This window comes from Epinephelus fuscoguttatus, linkage group LG20, assembly GCF_011397635.1.
Source record: "Epinephelus fuscoguttatus linkage group LG20, E.fuscoguttatus.final_Chr_v1".
NCBI lineage: Eukaryota > Metazoa > Chordata > Actinopteri > Perciformes > Serranidae > Epinephelus > Epinephelus fuscoguttatus.
In genome coordinates this window covers 15113067-15135527 of record NC_064771.1, presented here as the reverse complement: position 1 = coordinate 15135527, position 22461 = coordinate 15113067, and the positions used below count along the sequence as shown (strand labels likewise).

The 22461-nt window shown below is 40.6% G+C and overlaps 2 protein-coding genes across 3 annotated transcripts; one reads left to right on the top strand and one right to left on the bottom strand.

Moving 5' to 3' along the window:
• Positions 1-735: 735 nt before the first annotated feature.
• On the top strand, positions 736-8023 carry tmem235b (transmembrane protein 235b). The gene is made up of 4 exons (XM_049563461.1): positions 736-1158; positions 1288-1368; positions 1500-1637; positions 7322-8023. Exons 1-4 carry the CDS (start codon positions 981-983, stop codon positions 7549-7551), a joined length of 627 nt encoding a protein of 208 aa, XP_049419418.1. The 5' UTR covers positions 736-980; the 3' UTR covers positions 7552-8023.
• Positions 8024-11026: 3003 nt separating this feature from the next.
• LOC125880800 (uncharacterized protein C16orf52 homolog B-like) lies at positions 11027-22156 on the bottom strand. Of its 2 annotated transcripts, XM_049563537.1 has the most exons (4): positions 21379-22156; positions 21224-21304; positions 14079-14291; positions 11027-11466 (listed from the first exon to the last, which is right to left on the bottom strand). In XM_049563537.1, exons 1-4 carry the CDS (start codon positions 21395-21397, stop codon positions 11282-11284), a joined length of 498 nt encoding a protein of 165 aa, XP_049419494.1. In that variant the 5' UTR covers positions 21398-22156; the 3' UTR covers positions 11027-11281. The 2 variants fall into 2 exon arrangements, with proteins under 2 accessions (XP_049419494.1, XP_049419493.1); XM_049563536.1 differs by having other exon boundaries at positions 21224-22154.
• Positions 22157-22461: the final 305 nt, after the last annotated feature.

The following is a 22461-nucleotide window of genomic DNA, read 5'->3' as shown; positions in this document are numbered from 1 at the left end:
GTAAAAAGCAGCATGGAGGCAAGTGAAAATATTGCAGTGGTTTCTAACTTCCTTTTGATATCGCTCACTTATTCAATCTCTCAAACCATCAACTAATTTGGAATGACGGAGCGCTTCTTAGACGGAGACAAAGGATACTTTGTGGCAGCCTGTTATTGCATCACGCTAGCAAAGAGGCTGAAGTTACCACGTCCACCTAGGTGATGTATTGCCTTCCCATTTATTGCAGAAATCAGATGTTAGCAGGTGTAAATGTTTTTTGTGCAGTGGAAAAGGTGCTGAAAAAGATTCTTGAAGACTACAAAAAGGGGCAAAACAACCTCAAAGAGACATAACTACAAAAAGACATAATCAACATCTACAGAGAGACAAAGTAACTACAGAACCACAGAGAGATGCATAATCACAGCAAAAATTCACTAAACTACCGTGTCTGTGCATCTTGCTCATATGTGTTTGAGGTGGTGGGGTCTTCTGTATCTGCGCCCAGGGGCCCATTGTCTCATTATCCGCCCATGATACTGGGGAATCCGAAAAATTAAGACTACTTGCAAGAAGACAGCTGTAACCCATCCACTGAAAACAGAAGGTCCGGCTTTATTGTATGCCATCTTTACTATGAAACTATTTGGTGATAGCATTCTTGGATGAATTACATCAGTGGTGTTCATTTACCAACCCTATAAAAGATCTGTCTCTCTCTCTCTCTCTCCCTCCATGTGTTGCATAAACGTGTGCGCCTCCCGCAGAAATCCAAGTCCCTCCCAGACGGCAGCTGCAGTTCAGCGAGGCTGCTATCATCCTCGTGCGGCTCTGTGACTTGACTCATTCATTCAAGGATAAGTTGATGTCCATCTCGAGGTTTATTTTCGCAACCGTAATGAGCGCGTCAGTGTTTCAGACTCAAGATCAGCAGTAGAAAATCCGCGTTACGCAAAGCCATCACCGTTACGCGCGAATCAAGCTGTCACCTGTACAGGATGAAGGTTAACTTTGGCTCTGTGGTGGTCACAGCCGGCATCTGCGGTCTCATGAGCTTCGCTTTCCTGGCGACTGCTCTCGGAACCGATTACTGGTACATCATAGAGATGAATCCTGTGAATATGAGCGACACTGAGGACATGAGCTCCCATTCAGGACTGTGGAGCATCAACGAAGGTGGGCTTCTCTTTCATAACTTGACAATCACATAACAGTGATTGAGATCACTGTGATGTGATGCGATGGAGTGAAACTGCAGATATTTTTATGATCTTGTGCTTTTTCTGGTTTTATTGTGACCTCCAGGTGGGAAGAACAACGCAGACTCCATTGACTCCTTCAATACAGACTACTCCAGGTACTCTGAGATTGAGCTGCACATGCTGAGTAAGTCTCTTCTCTATCTTTGATAAAAACCCTGTGCTCATCCTATTACACACTCTGCTATCAAGACAGCCATAACTCCACAGATGTCCCATAATCCATCTGTTTTTGTTTACCCCTGTGTGTTTATGCAGGCATGCACAGTGCAATAGTGGTGGTGCTTCCCTTCAGCCTGGTGCTGCTGCTAATTGGTGGCATCTGTGGACTGGTCAGCTCCCTGGCTCGAAGCCCGGTCCTCCTCACCGGCACGGCGTGCTACTTCTTCATCTGCAGTAAGTTGAGGTTTGGGTCCTACCCTTATTGCAACCACCTTCAGCTCTAGCAGTGTTGTAGCTGCAGAGGTGTTGTTTTGGTGCACCCACTAAGATATCTTAGCCACTTTTCCTAGACAGATCCATTAAAGCACAAACCACAATACCCAGCGGCACTCATGCACCGAGATGAATCAGTGCTGCCATCACTGCCGTTGCTGCTGGCAGTAAATACTTTAAAGTGCTTTAAAAGTGTCGGAAGTTCCCCTCTACACAGTATTGACAATGTTCTCTCACAGCTGCTGTGCCTGTGTTTGCTACACGGACAACAGTGCTGCCTTTATCACATTTAAGATTCAATGGTTAAATGTTGAAATGACACACTATTGCCACTAAGTTGTGGGAAAGATAATAAAGCTGACATGTATAAAAATAAATCACAGTGAGTGCCAGAGAGAGGTGCAACACAGTTCTGCTTTGCATCATTTACCCCAGTGTTAAATAAAGCCGGAGCCATTAGGTGGTGGTATAAAGGAGCCAATTGTCGGGACACACATTGTTGGAGATCATTTCACTCAAATGACTGTGTGTGGTTAGGAGCAGGAGGTCTGTGCTCCATCTCTGTCCAGTGCTCTCACACTTTTCTCTCTCACTGTAAACAGCATTTTCTCCACATACGTTTGTCATGGCAGCCATTTCAGAAATGTAAATACATTGAAAACTATCATTCTTAGGGTTTGATTTGGTCACACAAAACAATTACCTCAAATAATATGCCTATTAACACAGCTAATTAAGAGATAATAGCTTTCAAATAACAATCAGGTCCCTTTTATACACTTATTATCTTTCAGTGTGGTTGTTCAGATGGAAAATCACCAAAAATAACATTTAAAGACCACAGAACAGATACCATTTCTTTGTTTTTTTGTGGCTTACATTAGAAAATAGTCACAATCAGTGTGGCTCTGGTTTTCAGTTGTATTCACCGTTCATACCACATTTACAGACAGGAGCACTTTATGTGCAGGGCTGCTGAAACTGACCTCACTCACAGTTATTGACCTCCTGTGGCCAAAGGGACTGACTTTTATTACGAGCCAAGACTGACTGGCTGTTTGATTTGGCCATATTGGTTAAGTATGCATGAATGGGCAGGTGTGCTTTGGTGTGTGTGTGTGTGTGTGTGTGTGTGTGTGTGTCTGCTCTTGCTTCTGTTATATCAGAATGCTTCATCCTGTATTCCGTCGAATGGATTATGAGAGCTTTTATTGGTCTTCGGGGAGGCACAACGGTGAAGTAAATTTGCTTTGGAAACGATTGCAGCACCGAATTTGCGTCTCTCTAATATTCTGTATTTCATTTCATCTTTTATTTCACATTGTTTGTGTGAGACAGTTGTTAACGTCTCCTGAAACCTTCGCATGCCGCAACATCAACTTGGTGACTCATGCTGGCCACAAAAAGATTATAAATGTAGGATATAAAATATATGCAGTACAACTAAACAGACCAGAGATATACTGTGTCTTTTGTATACTGTATGTAAAAGAAAATACACATTCAGTTATTTTAATGATGTTCAACTTTGTTCAACTGATGTTTGCTCCAGTTTCTTTCTAACTAAAGCAAAAAATGACCAAAAACATGATATGATCATATTGTAACAAGGATAACATTAAAGTAGACTAACCCAAATAACAGTGTTTAAACAGTATAAATTAAATACTGTATTAAAAATAAAGGGTGTGAAGGAGACATACTGTGGCCCTCACATATGACATAAGCAACAGAAATATATGGGTATCTGGAGAATATAAAAACAAGCTCTTATATGTTTTACTACAAAAACAAATAAAGAGCATTTGTCACATTTATTGTCTTTATTGATTTGGGGATGTTCTCCTGTAGTCTCTCATTTCGAACCTCCTGTATATACAGATAATATATAGATAGAAAATCCTATAGGCTTTTTGGGAGTGCTTTTAACTGATTTTTTTGATACTGTGCGAATACTCGACTAATATGACTGTGCTTTTACTGTTACTGCTGCACATGTTCATTCATTCGTTCAATGAAAGAATAATTGGAGGATTAACTGTAGTTAAGAGGCTGTGGTGCACTCATTTTTTAAGCTAGCGTAAAGGTAGTGTTATATTGTGAAACTAGACGACTAGGGAGGCTCCACGATACGATATTATCACGATACTTAAATCACGATATTATTGTGATTTTAAATGTATTGCGATATGCTGAGTATCACGATAACATTTTGCAATATATTGCAATTTATTACCTTTTTTCAACTGCAAATTATGTCCCGAAAGCACAACTTTGTCACCATCTGTATTATCTAAGATATTTTCAGTGTGTTTATCTCACGTCAGGTCATTTTTATTGCAACAAAATGTGTCTAGTTAGTAGACTGAAAAAGCAATTGATTATATTATTCTAGTAGGCTACCAAAAGTTTAATTGGTAATTGTAATATTAATCATTTATTTGATTAAAAAAAAAAAATAGATACTTGGTGTCCATGTAACGATACAATATTGCCACACAAAAATATTGTGATACTATACTGTATCGATTTTTTTCCCCCATCTCTATAGATAACCTAAGGCATCCATTGCTACCAACTGTAACTTGTTGGGAAAGGGATTACATAACGCTCCATAATTAGGCTAAATTTTGACAAGGGAACAACTGGCATGGCAATTTAAAATATCTGAATGAAAATGGGTTCTGTGGGTACCCACAAGTCTCTAAACATGAGACGGTTTGTTCCCTGGAAATGTTCTATTCCTTACAATCAATGTAGGAAAAGGACAATCAGCCTATTCAAAGAACAATGGATCCCCTTATTTGTGTATATACAGATAACTTACGCACTAAGACAGGATTGTTGTGGAATGTTAAAATGTTAACATGTACCATTACATCAGATAATTAGTAATATTAACTTTAAGATGAGAAAATTAAGTATGCAATTCCTTGGATTTTCATTCATCGTTATTGTCTCAGCACTCACGATGAGCAGCGTTATGTGGGAACCAGCATCTATAAGACACCACAAATTTGAAAGAGCTGACAGAAAGCGCTGTGCCTAACAACATTAAGTGCAACGGCCATATAACACCTTAACCTGGTTATCTGATTTAAAGCCAGGTAATAATCAGTGTGGGAATAACGTACTTATCAAGTTTTTTTTTTTCATTTAACTTGATAGTCACACACCAGAGTGTTTTTTTTTTTGGCTGTGTGTGTGTGTGTGTGTTTTGACAGTGTGCCACATAGGTAACAGAATAAACTGGATAAAAAGCTACTATAGCTGTAATTCTACTATTAAACAAATACTGTAAATTTGGGTTACTGGGAGAGTTAGATTACTGTTAACAGTGTTAACGCTATTGGGTTTATCTGGGTATTTACAGTAATCAACTTATTCATGCACACATAAACACAGTGTCTGAGCATCTGGCAGAGCTCATTCCTCTGGGTCTCTGGGTGCTCCGCTGCCACCGTCTCAATCACAAGAAGACCATTACTTAAAAAGACTCTTTATATTCTCCCTTAAATAAGCAGCACATGGCAATGTGTGGGACGGAATAAAGGTGTAAATTAGATTGGAGGTGTCTTGTGAACTGGCTGTGACTTGTGAAATATCCATCCTCCCTACCCTCCAAACACGGTGTTTTGTTCTTGTTGTTTAAATTTGTCGTCCCCTAAATTTGTCTTTGCCCTGTTTGTTGTTCAGTCTACTTCGCCTCTTTGAATTAGATTGTTTAATTACATACTTGATTATTTTAGGTTCAATACCTTAGCTTTGACAGTTTATCCTCAGTCAGCGTGTAGGTCGTAATAAGCCCCCTAAACAAACAGGAAATGTGTGTTAACACCAAAGGTGAGAGGGTGATATCATGCCTTGTTACATGAGTATATATACACATATGCACCTATACACACACACACACACACACACATCTACATATACAGAATTCTCTGCTCATTCCATTTTTCTGTCTTTGTTCTAACGTGGCAACTACTCTCCTCACCAGCCATTAACCAGCCTAATGGGTATTTGTCAGGGTTCCCTGCAGGGCCATTCCACTGTTTCCCTTGTATTTCATTTCCAGGGTAATTGATACTCTGATGAAGGTTCCCTTTAAAATAAGAACATTTAGTGCTTCCATGCTCAAAACCAATCCACACTTATAATGAAAGCAGAAGGGCATAATATGACATCATTAATATTGTGTTGACCCACAAATTACATTGCTATCATTGCCGGTATTGTCATGGGAATGTCATTCATTTCACAGGTAGTGATGATAAACCAAAGTATTGGACAGAGTGACCAAATTTGACCTGATGATGGGGCTGGAGGGAAATCAAGGAAAGGTGTTTGTCCTGTGGGGAACATGCACCAAATTCCAATCCATCCAGTAGCTGCTGAGATAGTTCAGGCAAAACCACAATTATAAGGGCACCCACTAACTCACCTGGTAGAGCAGGTGCCCCGTGTATAAAGGCTGTGTCGTTGCCGCATTGGTCATGGGTTCACATCCATCCCATAGCCCTTTGAATAAAGGCAAAAGCCAAAAAAATAATCTTAAAAGAAACACACATTTGTCAGCCTCATTGTGGCGCTGAAGAAGAAGTCAGGGGATTACCAAAGTCTCTAGGATTCATCCTCTGGAGGACATGAATGTCCAAAATTTCATAGTAGTGTCGAGATATTTCAGTCTGAACCAACCAACGCTCGACTGATCAATTGAGCCATGTCTCTCCAGCTCTAGCTAAATTTACCCATCACAGTTTCCCAGGGCCCCAAGCTGATGTTTTGTTTGCTTGACTGTCTACAAACAGTCTACACCCCAGAGATATTCAGTTCCCTCTCACAGAGGGTAAAAAGACAGTCTTCATATTCAAGGAGCTAGTACCACTGAATCTTTGGTATTTTTTGGCAAAAAGGAGGTTTAAATGGTTTATCAAAGATCAGAATTGTTGCTGATGGCAACCTGTCGATCCACTTATCAACTGACTTTTTGTTTCAGCTGTAATAGTAGTCGTCCTCTCTACATGTTTGTTCAATATATGAGGCAGTTTTCTCTCTGCCTCTCTGTTTGTGTTCCTCTGCATAAACATGAGACATCAGATGCAGCTTCCTCCTCATACTCCGAGCCCCGTAGCACCTCGGGGTGTAATCGTAATAAAACGATTATTAGTCCCGCCCTGGGTAGCCTCTGCGCTCCGCTTGCATCCCCTTAAAAACCAGTAGCAAGCCGTCAAAATTAAAAGGGTTTCCAATAGCAACACTATGAAACTTGTGAGGACTGTGTGGGTTTGTGCGTCTCTCAGTCGAGTCCCTGATGACTAGAATGTTGTGTAAGCAGACAGCATGTACGTCAGTGTATTTCCTGTCTCTGACTGTATGAGATTTAGTGTTGCTAATGGCATGATGTTATTGGTGGTTTTAATGATGAACTCTAATCACGGAACTGGTATGAATTTCCGCTTAATTATCACTGGAGTACAATGCCAGCTTGTGTGTAGCTTTAAGAAGTCTTGAGTGTTTGTGCGTAATAAAATAAATATATCTTCACTTTTTATCAATGAACAGATGACCAAGATAATGAGCACATAAAACCCAGCACTGATTTAAGCCTTTTTTCCTGTGTATGTGTGTGTAATGTGTCTCTGCAGGTCTGCTGACGCTGTGTGGTGTGAGCCTCTACATCTTCTACTCGCACCAGGCGAAGGCTGAGACAGAGAGGCTGGTGGGGCCGGAGGGTCTGGCCTATATTCACACCTCCTTCGGGTGGTCTCTGGGTCTGGCCTGGCTCTCCTACGGCCTGGAGCTCCTCACTGGCGCACTGCTGCTCGGGGCCGCGCGAGTGGCCAAGCTGAAGCACAGCACTTCCACCATGGCCTGACCCAAGCATCCACAGTGGATCCAGCACATTCAGGGTGGAGGATTGAGCTGTACTGTCTGAACTGCATGTGTTGCTAGCATGTGGTTCTGCTTTAGCACAAGGTAACAAACAATAAGAGGACACTATTAAGGCTCTCACACACAAAAAAATGTTGAACTAAAGATGTTGTGGACTGTTAAAAGAATGCTTTAAACGTTAAATGGCATAATTCTGCTGCAGATTGGAGATGTGATTTACAGTAAGTGGTGGATTACTCTGAGTTTAACATGATCAACTGCTCCCTCTTGTGGTCAGAATTGTAGTGGCGCCTCATATCCACTGTCGGTGCATCTCACTATAACCTGTGCCAAACAAAACTGACAGTCTCACAATTTAAAATCATCTCCTGTTTATTAAAAATTTGTAGATACATTTTTATTCTCACATTTTAAATTGGCTATATTTGTTGTTTTTGAATGAATGAATACAGTGTTAGAACACAGCAAGTCAAACTTTAAAGTGTTGTATATACTGTGACATGTTATGTTACATGTTTATCTATTGAAAATGAGTAATAAATATTTGTTCCATGTGACTGTAGCTTGAAAATGTTACACTACTGCAGCGACTTACTGCCTTGATATCAGTATTACGATGATATTGTGGCTGACAACTGGTGCTTTCACAAAATACACAATGAGATTTTTGATAAATAATCATCAGTAATGTGAATATAATGACCGAGTGGGTAAAGGCAAGTGATACAACAGCTACAACAGACCAGATGATTGCACCACATTACTGTAATGCAGCATTTAAATCTAGGAAAAGACAACGCTTATTATATTACGATATCCATCCATAACTTGACTTTGAAAAAAAAAGATTTCAGGGCTTAAAATAACTGCACATGTGACTGGGAGATTTGGTCCGAAGGTCAAAGGCAGTTTGTACTCTTGACTTTTAGGCAGCAGTCATAAGCAGAATGGGGTGACAGGTTTCCTGCTGTTGTCACCCAGCTGGTTGCATCTTTTGAGGAAAAACACAAACACACATCACCAAATACTTTAGGCGTTCCTATGGCAACCTAAACATCTTGTGCATCCACACAAAGGATGGTAAAGTGGGTGTGAGATTCTAAACAAGCTCTGTCACTGCAGATAAACATGGAAGGCACCAGAAAACGGGAGATTCATTTTGGCCGTCAGATAGACTTAATGTAACTCCAAAATGCCTTCCTTTCTTCGCTCAGATCTTGAGATATTTGATACACGCTGTGGAAACGTTTTATTGGCCCAAGAGATCAAAGAATTTTAATGATGTTTTCATGAACCTTTTGGCTGTAGAAAACGAAAATCCCCAAAACATAGCAATAGGTTTTTACATGACAGCAGCTGCGTGTTTGCTTTTCAATACACTGTCACTTCGAATTAAGACAAAAACTACAATTTTTTGAGCGATGAATGCAACTCTGACCCCTTGAGATTCTTAACTCCTGCTAGCATGTCTGCATCTGACCTAATCCCACTGGTAAATTGTTTAAGACTGTAAATAATATAAAGATAACAAACAATGACTAGCCAGCTCACTCAGTGTAAAAGTCCATGGTACAGGCAGGCAGTCCAAAAATGCATCCAAGGCCCCCTGACTGTAGTTAAAAATCTTTTATTGATTAATGGATAAACCTACATATTTCGACTAGAGTCTTCATCAGGGTGTAAAATGCATCGGAAACAGGTGTGCAATTTAAGAAGTAGAGGCCATGTGACACAGGTCACACAATACTACTAGACAAGAACCACATTAAAAGAAATTGCAAATGAAAATGAAGTAAATGTGTACTATGAGTAATTCACATATGTAGTAACAAGAATCCCAAATAAAAAGAAAATCAACATATTGTGACAAACCTGCACATTAAGCGACAGAAAATGAAAATATGCAGTAAAATATCTGACAAAGACAAGAAACAATATGTACTACAGTGTGGATGAGCAACAAACTCATAACATGTATAAAGTTGAAATATTTATAAAGAGTGTGACTCATGATAACTAACAAAAAGACCTGACAGTAGGGATAAAGTTAAGCCTCAATATTCAAAGTCAGGAAAACTTCAAAGGGCTCACAAAGGATCACCCTCAGTAATATAGTACTTGGTCTGCAACGGTGTTTGAGTGGGTGGAACATGTCAGGTGGTATCCACATGAATGCCAGAACCAAAGATTTCCCAGCAGAACAATGCATTGGAACAAAATAATAAAAGTTACTCAATTCACCTGTCAGTGGTTTTAATGTTTTGGCTTATCGGTGTACCTGAGTTCTTAAATTACACACCTGTTTCCCATGCATTTTACACCCTGATGAAGACTCTCTAGTTGAAACACGTTGGTTATCCATGTATTAATAAAGGATTTTTTAACACAGTCAGAGTGCCTCGGATGTATTTAACCACCTACATAGTGCCTTAACCCAGTGTAGCACTTACAGTACTTACAGTAATATGGCCTTCTAAAAGAAACTTATTAAAACAAATTGAGACAATCAGTGTTCCAATGACTCATTTTTAATGCAATGAGATCTTCCATGCTCATTCAAGAACATCACAGTGCTTCTAGAAAACGTCACAGACTGGCTGTCTGTCATTTACACAGAAATGAAGTCGGCATCTCAAATATATAAAACAAACTAGTCATAGATCCAGTCATTTCTTGATACAGTGTTTAAACAACAGGAAATGCTCAAAAGGTGAATAATACATTCACTACATCACTAGAAAGAACAAAGCCGTAACAGAGAGACCAGAACAGGTTTGACCTGTCAATGTGAGGCTCACTGCTGATCCATACATCATCGTAGAGACCAGCTCATATTCCTGCAACACATCCATGCACACAACTTTACACTACTCACTCCTCATTATGATCATTTTGGACCGATGTTGCCTGAAAGCCCATTTTACATTCTAGTTCTAACATTTTTATGCGAGATCATTTCATGTATCCAGAATTTTAAAGACACTACAACTCAACAATATGATACTTATTTTAAGGTTAAAAGCTCTTTAAGGCAAAGTGATCCACCACACATATTAATGGCAGGGAAACTCTGGGATACATTAGGCCTTTCAATAAAAAATACCTTTACAAAAAACAGAACTGAACAATTAAACAAATAAATAAAATGTGCCAAGAAAATGAAACATCATTGTATATATTACAGATAGTTCCATGTAGCTGTGGTCAGGGAAGAGCCTCCATTATATTGAGGTGACTGGCCAATATTTGGTGCTTTGGCCAGCATGTGGCCTGACATGTCAGTCTGTGTGCATCTTGTTGATGGGATGGGAAGAGCAAGGGATATCTGTCAGTAAATGTTAAGGTGACAGATAATACAGCAGGCCTCCCTTGAAAGTTCGGATGTTTGAATCCATTTCCATCATTTCCATGTTTTTTTTAATTCTCCTGCCTGTTCATCACTTCACACTCATCGTTCAGGACTGATGATGATGATAAGGGCTGTTTCAGAGCTCTCTGCCTCTGCTCAGTCTCTGAACAAACAGATGTACAGATGGCATGATTTCAGCTCCAGTTACAGGCATCGTGACAAATCATCCAAAGAACAAACACAAACAGGTGTTTCTCAGTTTTGTTCAACTTCAGCGATGCTTCCAACACTGCCATGAAGAGTCACAAAAGTTGCCTCCGATGGTGGAGTTTCTCCAAAGACACAAAAAGAAGAGGAGAGTTTTTCAGCCGGGCAGGCACACCTTCCCAGCAAACAGCAGTCCCACGATGGTGAAGAATATGGACAGAACAAAGAGGACGTAGGAGGAGCCCACCACCGTGTTGTTGGGGAGCTTATATGGCTGTCCTCCAACCTCGTTGATGTAGAAGCCGATGGGGAATATGAGGGCAGCCATGCAGAACAGGACCACTGTGACAGACGAAAAACACACGGACAGAAAGAAGATTACCATCCCCTCTAGACCAGCGACTCCCAGCCTGGAGTACTCCTGCAGCTGCCAGGGGTTATCAGAAAAGACTGTAGAGAAGCTAAACACATTTAGAAATACAGAAAACAAGATTTAAATTTCAAAAATGCTTTCAAATATCAGGCCAGCTGTGCCACCTGAACACACGTTGAGAGAGCATGGAAACTAGTTAGCGAGCCAGGGGATAAGCTGAAGTGAGGGATAAACAGTTACATTAGCTAAAAGTAAGGGATAAAATAGTTGAAACATTTAGCTTAAAGGAATACTTCACCCCCAAATGTTCTTTTGTATATCAATAACTCATCTTGTGTTACATTAAATTTGTGAAGAAACCTTTTTCTCACATGCCTCCACTGTGAACGAAGAATCCAAAAAAGGCGATTATTCTTGATGAAGTCAAAGTGTTCCACATATCAAATTATATCAAAATACTGATTTACAAACTCTCACACAACTCCTGCAGTATAATCCAAGTCTCATTTATCCAGTCGTATGCTCAGTACTTCCCAATCACCTGCATTTTTGCTAAAACCTTACTATTTTATACACTTCCCCAAAAACAGTGCCATGCATGGATGAGTAGCTAGCCTGCCGAAGTGTTTTTAATAGGAAGGTTTCGGTGAAAATGCAGTCGGGAAGCACTGAGCACACAACTGAATAAATGAGACTTGGATTATACTGCACAAGTTGTGTGCAGCTGTTTTGATATAGTTTTGCGTTTGTTTAACACAGACCTTTTTAATTCAATTTATCAAGAATTTTCGCTGTTTTTTGGATTCTTCGTTCACTGTGAAAGCATGAAAGAAAATCAAAATTTTCTTCATGAATCCAACATAACACAGGACAACTAATTGACAAACTAATGATCATTTAGCAGGTGTAGAATTTCTTTAAAGGAATGGAGTTGGCTAAAAGTAATGGGCAAATGGTTGAAACAGTTAGAAGCAATAAATCTTGAAATAATTAAAACTAATGCATAAATGGTAAATTGTCTCTTAGTAATAGATAAAATAGTTACCAGTAAGCAAAAAGTAATAGACAAACAGCTAAAAGTGTTAGCTAAAAGTAATGAACAGCTGGTTAAAATAGTTAGCATAATCAAAACAGATAGCTACAAGTAAGAGTTCAAATAGCTAAAAGTAATGGATGAACTGAAACTCAATGGAGTTGTCAACTAAAGGTGACTGGAGCTCATGTGACATGGCTACTGGGGTCCATCTGACAAAAAAAAAAGACAAATCACTGCTCTAGACCACTGGTTCCCAACTGGTCCAGCCACGGGGTCCAGACTGCTCCGTAGTCATTAGTTCAAGATCCGCAAAGTCTAACATATTCAGTGTCATACTTGCATTCGGCCATGTCATCATCTTAGTTTGCCGCCTCTGTTAAGCAGCTGTCTGTTATTTACTCACTCTACAACAGGAAACAGCATTTCAGAATGAAAGTTTGTGCCAAAAATTCACTGTACTTCAAAAATAAAGTGTGTTTTTTTACAATCTTGACATGTTTGCGACCCACTTTTGGACCACAATCCATCAATTAGGAACCACTGCTCAAGACCACTGGTTCCCAACCTAGGAGTCCTAAGCACCACTAGAGGTCGCCAAACCTTCATAGGTGGTCCCGAAGCCTTCTTGATTATGATTGGTGTAAGAAAAATGAAAAAATATTTACTAATAAACGACTTTACCAGTTGTTCTGCACTGTTATTGTTATACACTGAATATAATATAAAATATCTACAAAATGTCACTTAGTCAGGGGCTGTCATTTGACTTAATGATAGATGAGGTGTCCAATATAAAATAATATGAACAACTACACAACATATAACTTTTAAGGCAGCTTTTAGGTATTAAAATGTGTGTGGGAAAAAAACTGTCCTTAGCACTAAAATCAGCCCCCAGTATTGATGGTCTACTCATGAGAACCTGCTTCATATTTTTCTATAATTGGAGCCAAGTGAAGCTCCTGCTCTGGTCCTCTGTAACAGACAAACTCTGTCTCTTTCCTGTAAAAATAGAAAACGGCCCATCAATTACAGCTCCTCCACAGTCACTTTGTCAAGATGTTCATAATTACCGGACTAAAAGCTCTCCTGAAATGAAGTGCTGAGTTCTGAGGAAGGCTCCATTTACCTCACAGGAAATTCTCAAGTAGCATCGGTTACTTTCACAAGCATTTTATAAGCTATAATGGGTGAGCTTGCCTCCACCTGCAATTAATTTCTGACCCTGGTGTGGTACTTTACGGCTAAAAGGGTTGGGTGTGATATTAAGGCAATTTTAATATTCAGAAAACTGTTATTTAACAGCAGCAAACTGGACACAGAACAATTGTGTTTACAAATGTCCACGATGGTTTCAAGGAAGAATATAATGCCAGTCTGTCAATGCTGAACTTGTGTTTTGCTCTCAACTGTAAGTTTGTCACTTCCTATTGGCTGACAGTTGTCTTCAACCCTGGAATGTCATTTGATAACAAATTTGAAACTATTTATTCAAAGAGAGATGGTTATGATTGAAGAGCATTTAAGGTGACAGCGAACACCTACTCCCTGTGAAGGCGATCCATCGGGCGTATCGGGCAGCTTCGCGGCGCCAGCGTGACATCACCAGCAGACCACAGGTGACGGTGAGGGAGACGATGCCCAGGATGATGAAGAAGAGTGTGGTGATCCACTCCGGGGGAAGCTGTGGGGGGATGCAGGTCCGGTCTCTGCCGTGGATGGTCTGGCACTGACGAACCAGACCCACAGTCAGAGAGCCTGGGTGGAGACAGAGAGGGAGAAAAAAAAAATCCTCTTTATATCTGCAATAACATTTTTTGGCCACTTGGGGGCAGCTGAAACATGTTGTGGGCTTAACATTGACATACAAACTGATATGGCAAACTTGTTAGCAAACTGATGACTGTAGGTCAATACTGTCTCTCTTTTAGCTCTGTTTTTGGTCTCTACCAACTCCCTAGGAAAGCATCTGGAGCTTTAGCTGCTAAATGCTCCGATACGTTCAACAGCTGGGGTTTGATACATAAACCACACGTACGCACAAAAACCAAGCATAAGTCATTTCTCATTGACAGGTCTAATGAGTGATGTAGGGGCACAAGTATTGATATGCAAACGTATGTTTAATAGAGTTTCTACAGTCATTTATTGCGAACTCTGAGTGTGGAAATGAGGCTTGTGCAGGTGCACCCAGCATCACCACGACTGAGATTTATCAAACAGAATCAGGCGTATGCATAGCTTAATAAATCTGACTAAAAGAATGTGTAGGCATATTTCTTCCTTTGTGTGTACACACAGTTTTAGTCATTAATCTACACAGGGTTATATGCAACTCGTCTCTGGTCACTAACTGTGTCTGTCTACTGATTGATGCTTATTTGTCTTTTGTTTGCTGCAGCCGAAAGCAAGGCTATGAGAGTGGTGAGAGCGAACCAAGACAGATAAGTTGGTGGCCAGTCAGCTTAACAATGAGCTAAAACTCACTTTAAGGCTCACTTTAAGGCTCAGTCCCAAACAGATGGGTCCTGCACATTAAATCCATTAAGTGAAAGGCAAAAACAACCTAATGCACAGCAACATATGACATTACAGTAGTTCTTATGTTTCTGGCTGATGACCTCCCAGGAGTCCCTCTGATTCCCCACAGTGACCGGAGGCCGAGGAACCTGTTGGTATGGAAACACTGTGTCCCAGCGCAGCAGTGACCCCTAGTGATTCATGAATGATGTCAAACAGGCTCAGGGTTCTGGCAAGAACCACCAAAGCATCGCAGACACAGAGAGAGAAACTGTAAGATGTAAGAAACGAAGAGATCAATAACCCTACATCAGATGGCAAGTCACCTGACGGCCTGCTGTCTCACAGAGCCTGCTGGGTGGCTGTGATGTCAGGTAGCACACACACACACACACACACACACACACACACAGACAGAGCCCAACAGAGACTGCATCTGCTCAACTCTGCATCCAGTCTGACTACATAGACGACACAACACAGAGCACATAAATGAAATCCTCCCACACCTTCATTTAGTCTTTTGTCTCGCTCCTTTTTTCTTTCTCATTATCCTCAGCGAGCAGTTAGTGCCCGCCAAGCCGACATAGAAGAAAGAGGAGCTTTATACATTTTATGGATTTATGGATTTATTCTGGGCAATTTAAACCATGCGACTGTAGAATTAACATAATTGTCACAATGGTGTCACGATGGCCAAAATTACAAGTAACCAATATCACAAAGAGTGCAGGAAAAACACAGGGAGGCACTGAAACATCTTTTAATTAGGGGGGATAATTACATAACATATGCTGCTTTTGAATAAACACCTGCTGCTTAAAACCATTAAAATCCCTTAATTTACATTTAGCGGTTTATTATTTTTAAACTATACAATGTGTAAAAGATGCACAACTAAAATTAGGGACCTGAGAAAATCATACTACAAAACAAACAACAGATTTAATTCCTACTCCCATATCCATCAGCCCTTAAAATATTTATTGCTGGCTTGAAAGGGCTTCGGTTGCTGATTTTGGATACAGTGCTGGGTGATGATACCAGGACAAGACTGAACCACATCCTCCTGCAGGTTGACCTATCCCCTCCTATACACAGGATATCCTGTTCCCTTTCAACACATCCTTTCACACTGCAGGGTGGGGGACAATGTAAATAGTGCGTTCATTTCCCCGCATACTGGACTCCATACCAAAAAAATGTAAGTCACACAGAAATGTGCTTTTGCTTCCTGCCATGATGGAGCGCGGGCTTTGTTTTTGATATGATTTATGAGAGCGAGAATAAACTTAAAGGAAAACTTCAAATGCAAAATGACCATTTGTATATCAGTTACTCACCCTGTGGTACCTTGAGTAGGGAAGAAAACGTTGGTTTTCTCACATGCCTCTACAGTGAACGAAGAATCCAAAAACAGAGAAAATTCATGGGGAATTGAAGTAAAGGGGTGGCGCATTTAACAACAGTAATACTATATCAAATTTTTGCTAAAGCTTTACCATCTAAAACACTTCATTGTAAACAGTCTCAAACACATTATCTTCTTCCTCACCCTGCCATTCACTCCTTGCATGCATGCTCCTGCTCTCTCTCCGGTGGTCAGTGTTTGGAGCTGTCAATCGCGTCATCAGCCACTCTACAGCCGATCAACCAATAGCACAGCGACACACCTTCTCCATCAGCCTATCATCTCATTGCTCCTCAATTTAAATATGGTTCATTTCTGCCCACAGTCCTTTCATGCTGCTGCCATGCACACCCTCCACCGCCCCATCACCGCCTAGTCTTCTCGGATGCAGCCTCTATTCGCCTCAGCACTCATCAGCCAAAGTCATCAGCCACCACCACCTCCACCAGTGTCTGGACCCCATGGGAGAATCATCTGTTAATCTGTACACTTCCATTTCGCATTAAACTTAATCTTTATTTAATTCTTCTGTCTCAGAATGCGTGCGGACTGGATAAATGAGACTGATTATACTGCACGAGTTGTGTGAGACTTTGCAAATAAATTGTTTTGCTATAGTTTAAACATGAACCCCTTTTGTTCCACTTCATGTAGCAATATCTCAGTTTTTGGATTCTTTGTGTACCACTGAGGCAAGCAAGAAAGCATTTATTCACAAATTCAACATAACACTGGGTGAGTAACTGATATATAAATGATCATTTTGTGGGTGACTTATTCTTTTCAGCAACAAAATGTATAATTATGAATGAGAGCCGGCACAGGAATAAAATAAGAAAGAGTGAAAAAAATTAATAAGTAACTTTACTTTATTTGTTTTCCTGGTGAAGGAAATACAGACCTGCCATAGTGAGAGTCTCCTGTCAGAGACTTCTTTAACAAACTAAGCATTTGTGTGTGTGTGTGTGTGTGTGTGTGTGTGTGTGTGTGTGTGTGTGTGTGTGTGTGTGTGTGTGCTCCTTCAAATCTCACAACACGACACTTAAGCACACAAACACACATAAGTGCACCGGCTCACATTGTTGCAGTTTCTCTCTCTCTCTTTCACACACACACACACACACGCACACAGTGTGCTGACAGCATGCATATCGACCTTGTGGTAGATAGAAAAGCACTATGATACGTCGGCTCGTGAGCACATCAGTGTTTGAACAGCAGCTAAACTAATAATAAACTCAAGTGTTGCCGTCACCAGTGGTGTGATTCTATTGATCGTGTCAACCAATAGGAAATTCTCAAAGTGCATATTCATAGTGAGCATAGGCTTATTATGTTATAATTATAATAAGTTTATTCTGTATATTTTCTCCCTTTTCTGGGTGTTTAATAAATCTAGATGGCCAACTAACTACATTCATCAGAGCTGGGCTAAGTGCAGAGGAACAGACTGAAAACAAAACTAAATGAATATACATATATACATGTATGAGTGTGTGTGTTTTTACTTCTGCGTATACACTAAGCACTCAAAATAAGAATACATCATGACTGAGTGCGAGGAGCGTTAATTCTTCTGGTGGAAAGCACCGTTCTCCCAGGAGGCCAAATTAAGAGTCCCACATCTTCACTCCCAAACAACACTTCCTGCTTTCAGGTAATTACTATTCGGCTAATTAAACAGGAACAAAAAGCTTTTAGTACAGTAAGTACAGTCATTTCACACCATCGCTTGCAATCAGGGAACAAGAGTCAAAACCTTCAGTGTGAGCTGGTCTGAACTACAGTCCATTTTGTGCTATGATGACTGGGAGAGAAAGATTTGGTGCTGTGGTTACTCATTCAATTATGTGACAAAAACATCTTGTTATGTACTCAACTTGCAGCAGCAGTCAGTATTTTTTACAACAAATTAAATCCTGTAATGATCACTTGGCACGCAGGTTACGTGCTTATCTCTGCTCCACTGTAGCATGAGGATGGAGGCTGACAAGAACCTCCAGCAGCTGTGCATATACTGTAGTGGTGCTGTTTGTCTGTTGCATCAGTTTTAGTCAATGTTTAGCTTTTGGACTTTGCATCTGAATAGTACTCTATTGAAATAACCAGGGAGGCTGACTGTGAGTAGAAGTCTGTGGGATTTGGATAAAACCTGTATTCGAGACTTTAATTCTAGGACTGACTGTACAATGAATAAAATCTAACTTCCCACAAGTGATCAGTATTGGCTGTAAAATGATCATAATGGTGATTTATTCCAGAACAAGTTTTGACACTGATTTAAGACGCCAACATATTTATGTAAGTATTAAACATGATTTAAAATCAAGCTCTCTGAAACGATCAAAGTTCCAGTTCCAAAAAATTATCCTTAGCTATGAGTTGTTCAAAGTTAAAGGGAAATTCCACCCATTTTGCACATCAAAATCTGTTAACAGGCATCAGGGTGTACTACTGCACATGTGAAAAAGTTGTATGAAGTGTCTCCAGAAGGAGATGTGTGAAACTGTTGTAAAGATATACTATGCAGGATTCTCCTAAATAAAAAAAAGACATTGTATAGACTCATACAAAAGTAATCCCTCTCACCTATCACTTATGACCCAGGAGAAGTGTGTGGCAGTGTTTTTATCTGCAGAGACTCTGCCATCTGCCTGTATTTTTCTTCTTATTTTGCTATGATCAGGGCGTTCCTGGGATCAGCGCGCCTTATAAAAAGGTAGCGACCAAGTGCAAGACTGTAAGCAGCATGAGTCCAAGAAGAAGCTATGAAAATCGCAGGCACAGCACCCAGGGTTGGCTTTCAATTTCACTGGCAATATTATATACAAACAGTAACCAACAATTCTTGCATAGTATATCTTGAAGTGATGTCACTCGAGTCAGCGTCTGTTGGAGCTGAAGACTACAAGTTGTGTGAAATCTCCTGGTGTCAAGGTCTCCAGATCGCTCATCATCTCTGCTTGAGGCTACATCAGCCACTACTACCATAACACATCCGAATCTCCAACAGAATTGACAGTGGTTGAGTTGCATTGTGGGTGATGTAGTGACAAAGTAGTGGAATACGGGGATTAAAAGAAGAGACTACATTCCTGATATGTGTTCTATCGTTGTAATACTTTTGTGTACACAAACAGTAGTATGTAGCTTTTGATCCCTAAGCTGTAATTACCATGTCACTTCAAGAGAGCCTCACTGTAGGTTGGCGACAAGTAACCATGGTAACCTGTATTAACTCTGGCCAACCTCAACTCTGCCAGCAATTTGAAAATAATCTAAAAAATATGTGAAATCTTACACTTATACTTAAACTGTCTCAAGTTGTCTCAGCTGTCTTGGTCATGTCCGTGACAAACGTTGTCTACCGCACTGCACTGTAAGATAATTATGTCGACACAGTGTCCAGTGATTGCATACTACAATGTTTCATCGGAAACAGTGTGCGAGTCAAGTGCTATGGGTTTCCTACTAAAATTTCAGACATACTAGAAAAATCTCACGTACTGTTTTAGCATGGAATTTTGGATGCAGCCAATAAGTTGTTGTGCTGCATACATTTTTGAAACAACCCAACAACTGTCCTCAGATTTTCATTCAAATTTTGCTAAACCTTGATTGGTGCACGTACACAACATCATCTTTTTACAGCCGAACACCTTCGAAGCAGTAAGAAACACACAGATACAAACACAAATATGGAAATATCCCGCGTAAAATAACAAAATCTGTTCAAGCTTTGACAGAAAACTGTGTTTTACATATAGGATTTAATGATTTACATTAAAAAGCTGACTAAGAAAAGTAGTTTTGGGCCTTTAAAGTGCACTGCACTCCCTGCACATGTTCTCCTCAATAGTTAGAACATGTGCATTTTTCCCTCTCTAATAACATGAAAGTTGCAGGACTTTTGACAAAATTAAAAGCTTTTACACCAGACATTTGTGCATAAAAAACAACATATTGCAGGAAATTAAACGTGTGATGCTAAAAATTTTCTGGCCACTGACCTTCAAACCCCCATTTTATGTATGTGTGTCCCCTCCATAATGTTGAAGCAAACCTACACTCTTGTGTTGGAGGATGATGAAGATGATCTTGTAAGAATATGGACATTTGAGTACATTACAGTAAAATAACTTGACTGGCAGAACAGTTACTGTTTCAGTATCTGAACTTTGGGACATGTGCTTGACCTTTGCTGAATTCAGAGGACAATTTAGACACCAGATTATTCATGTTTTTCTTTTTGGTTTGTTGAAAATCATTCAATACACTAACATTTCTCCAGTTCTCTAAAAGTGTGATTAACAGCCTGGGGTCAGACCTCTTCACTGGGTGCCAACATAAATCTGGGTGGTCACCAGATGAAGGAAAAACATCTGTTTATTCCATTTTTTAGAAACTTTTTCCATTTTCTCTAGTCAAATATTAGACACTTACCTCTCACTCCCAAACAGTGATCACACAGACGCCATCACCTTAATCTTAATAGGCCAAAAAGGCTGAGAAACACATTAGACTAGAGCTTTAGCAATGTTTGTGTGCAACTGTTGCCTCAGACTTTGTTGATTTTAGGCTGAAAACACACTCTGACATGTTTTCTGACCTCTTTTTGTTATTTTTTTCATCCACAAACAGATGCCATTTTCAACTTAGGGTTGTGCTGTGCAGTGACTGACCTCCCATTAGTAACCATAGACACTTATCCAGGACAAACACAGTGCAGCAGTGAAACTAAGTGACAACAAAAACCTACCAGCTGATTCTCCAGTGCTGATCCAGTCCGGGTTGGCGATGCTGGCGATGGCAAAGATGTCTGCAGCGAGGAAGAGACATCCTGAAATCACGGTGAGTTTATCCATGTCGGTGGACACAGGTGGAGGTCAGAGTGTTTGTGTGCCTCTGTCTCACCTGAGGGGAGGCGGGACATCTAGAAGTCAGCAGCCTAACCTAGAGCCAGCCAGCTAACTTATGATGATGAGGATGATGAAGATCCATGATTTGTCCGCACATGTTTGATCCTTGAGATATGCAGGCTGATCCTTCAAAACATCCCCTTTCATTTAGTCCTCCAGCAGCCGAGCCTGACCCGACCTGCTGGCCCTTCTCCAGCCCGGGAGGAGAGGGTCGCTGCCCGGGTTCATGGATCACTTACCTCCGGATGCTCCAACACATCCCGGTGACATGAGCAGAAAGCGGGGTGGAGAATTGGCTTTACTCGGTGATTAAACCTCCAGCAGTGAAAGCTTATTCATGCATGCAGTCGACTTGTTTCCTGAGTGTGCATGGAGCCCCCGAGCTCTCTCCCCCCATATGGAAGCTTTCTCTTTCCTCTGGACGCACACAGACGGGAAACGCCGCCCATGCTCGCGATCAATGCGCCTATCTGCAGCTCCAAACCTCCTCACTCACATGCACTATATCGTCACTTTACCTCTTTAAAAAGCACATGAAACGCACAGCAAGGGTGCTTCATGCAAGGCGGTGCTGTTCTCTCACAGCAATGAGAACTAAAATTCAGGCAGCTCGCGTCTCCATGTCTATAGCGGGCAAGTCTCGCGAGAAAATGTGGAAATAGCCGACGCTCCTGACCTGGTGCTTTTTGCATCACGGTAAATGATGCAAAGGATGACCATTTGACTGAGCACCTTTTGCAATGCAAATTACATCCCACACTCATGCAGTCGCATTTGCAAAGTGGCACTCTTCTCTCCGAGACAAAACACTGAGGTTGCACAAAAAAACTTCCAAGGTCCACTTACTTGCCTTTGAGCTTTTGACTATATTACACAGTCTTTATCAGCAGATTGAGTTTGCTTACTGTACATTCAGCTAGATGTTAAAACTTGAAGCATGATTTTGAACACTTCTCATCAAGGGTGTGCCTTTGGAAACTGGTTTCTTGAGGACAATGGCTTCACTGTACTCCAATGGCCTCCACAGTCACCAGATCTCAATCCAATAGAGCACCTTTGGGATGTGGTGGAGCAGGAG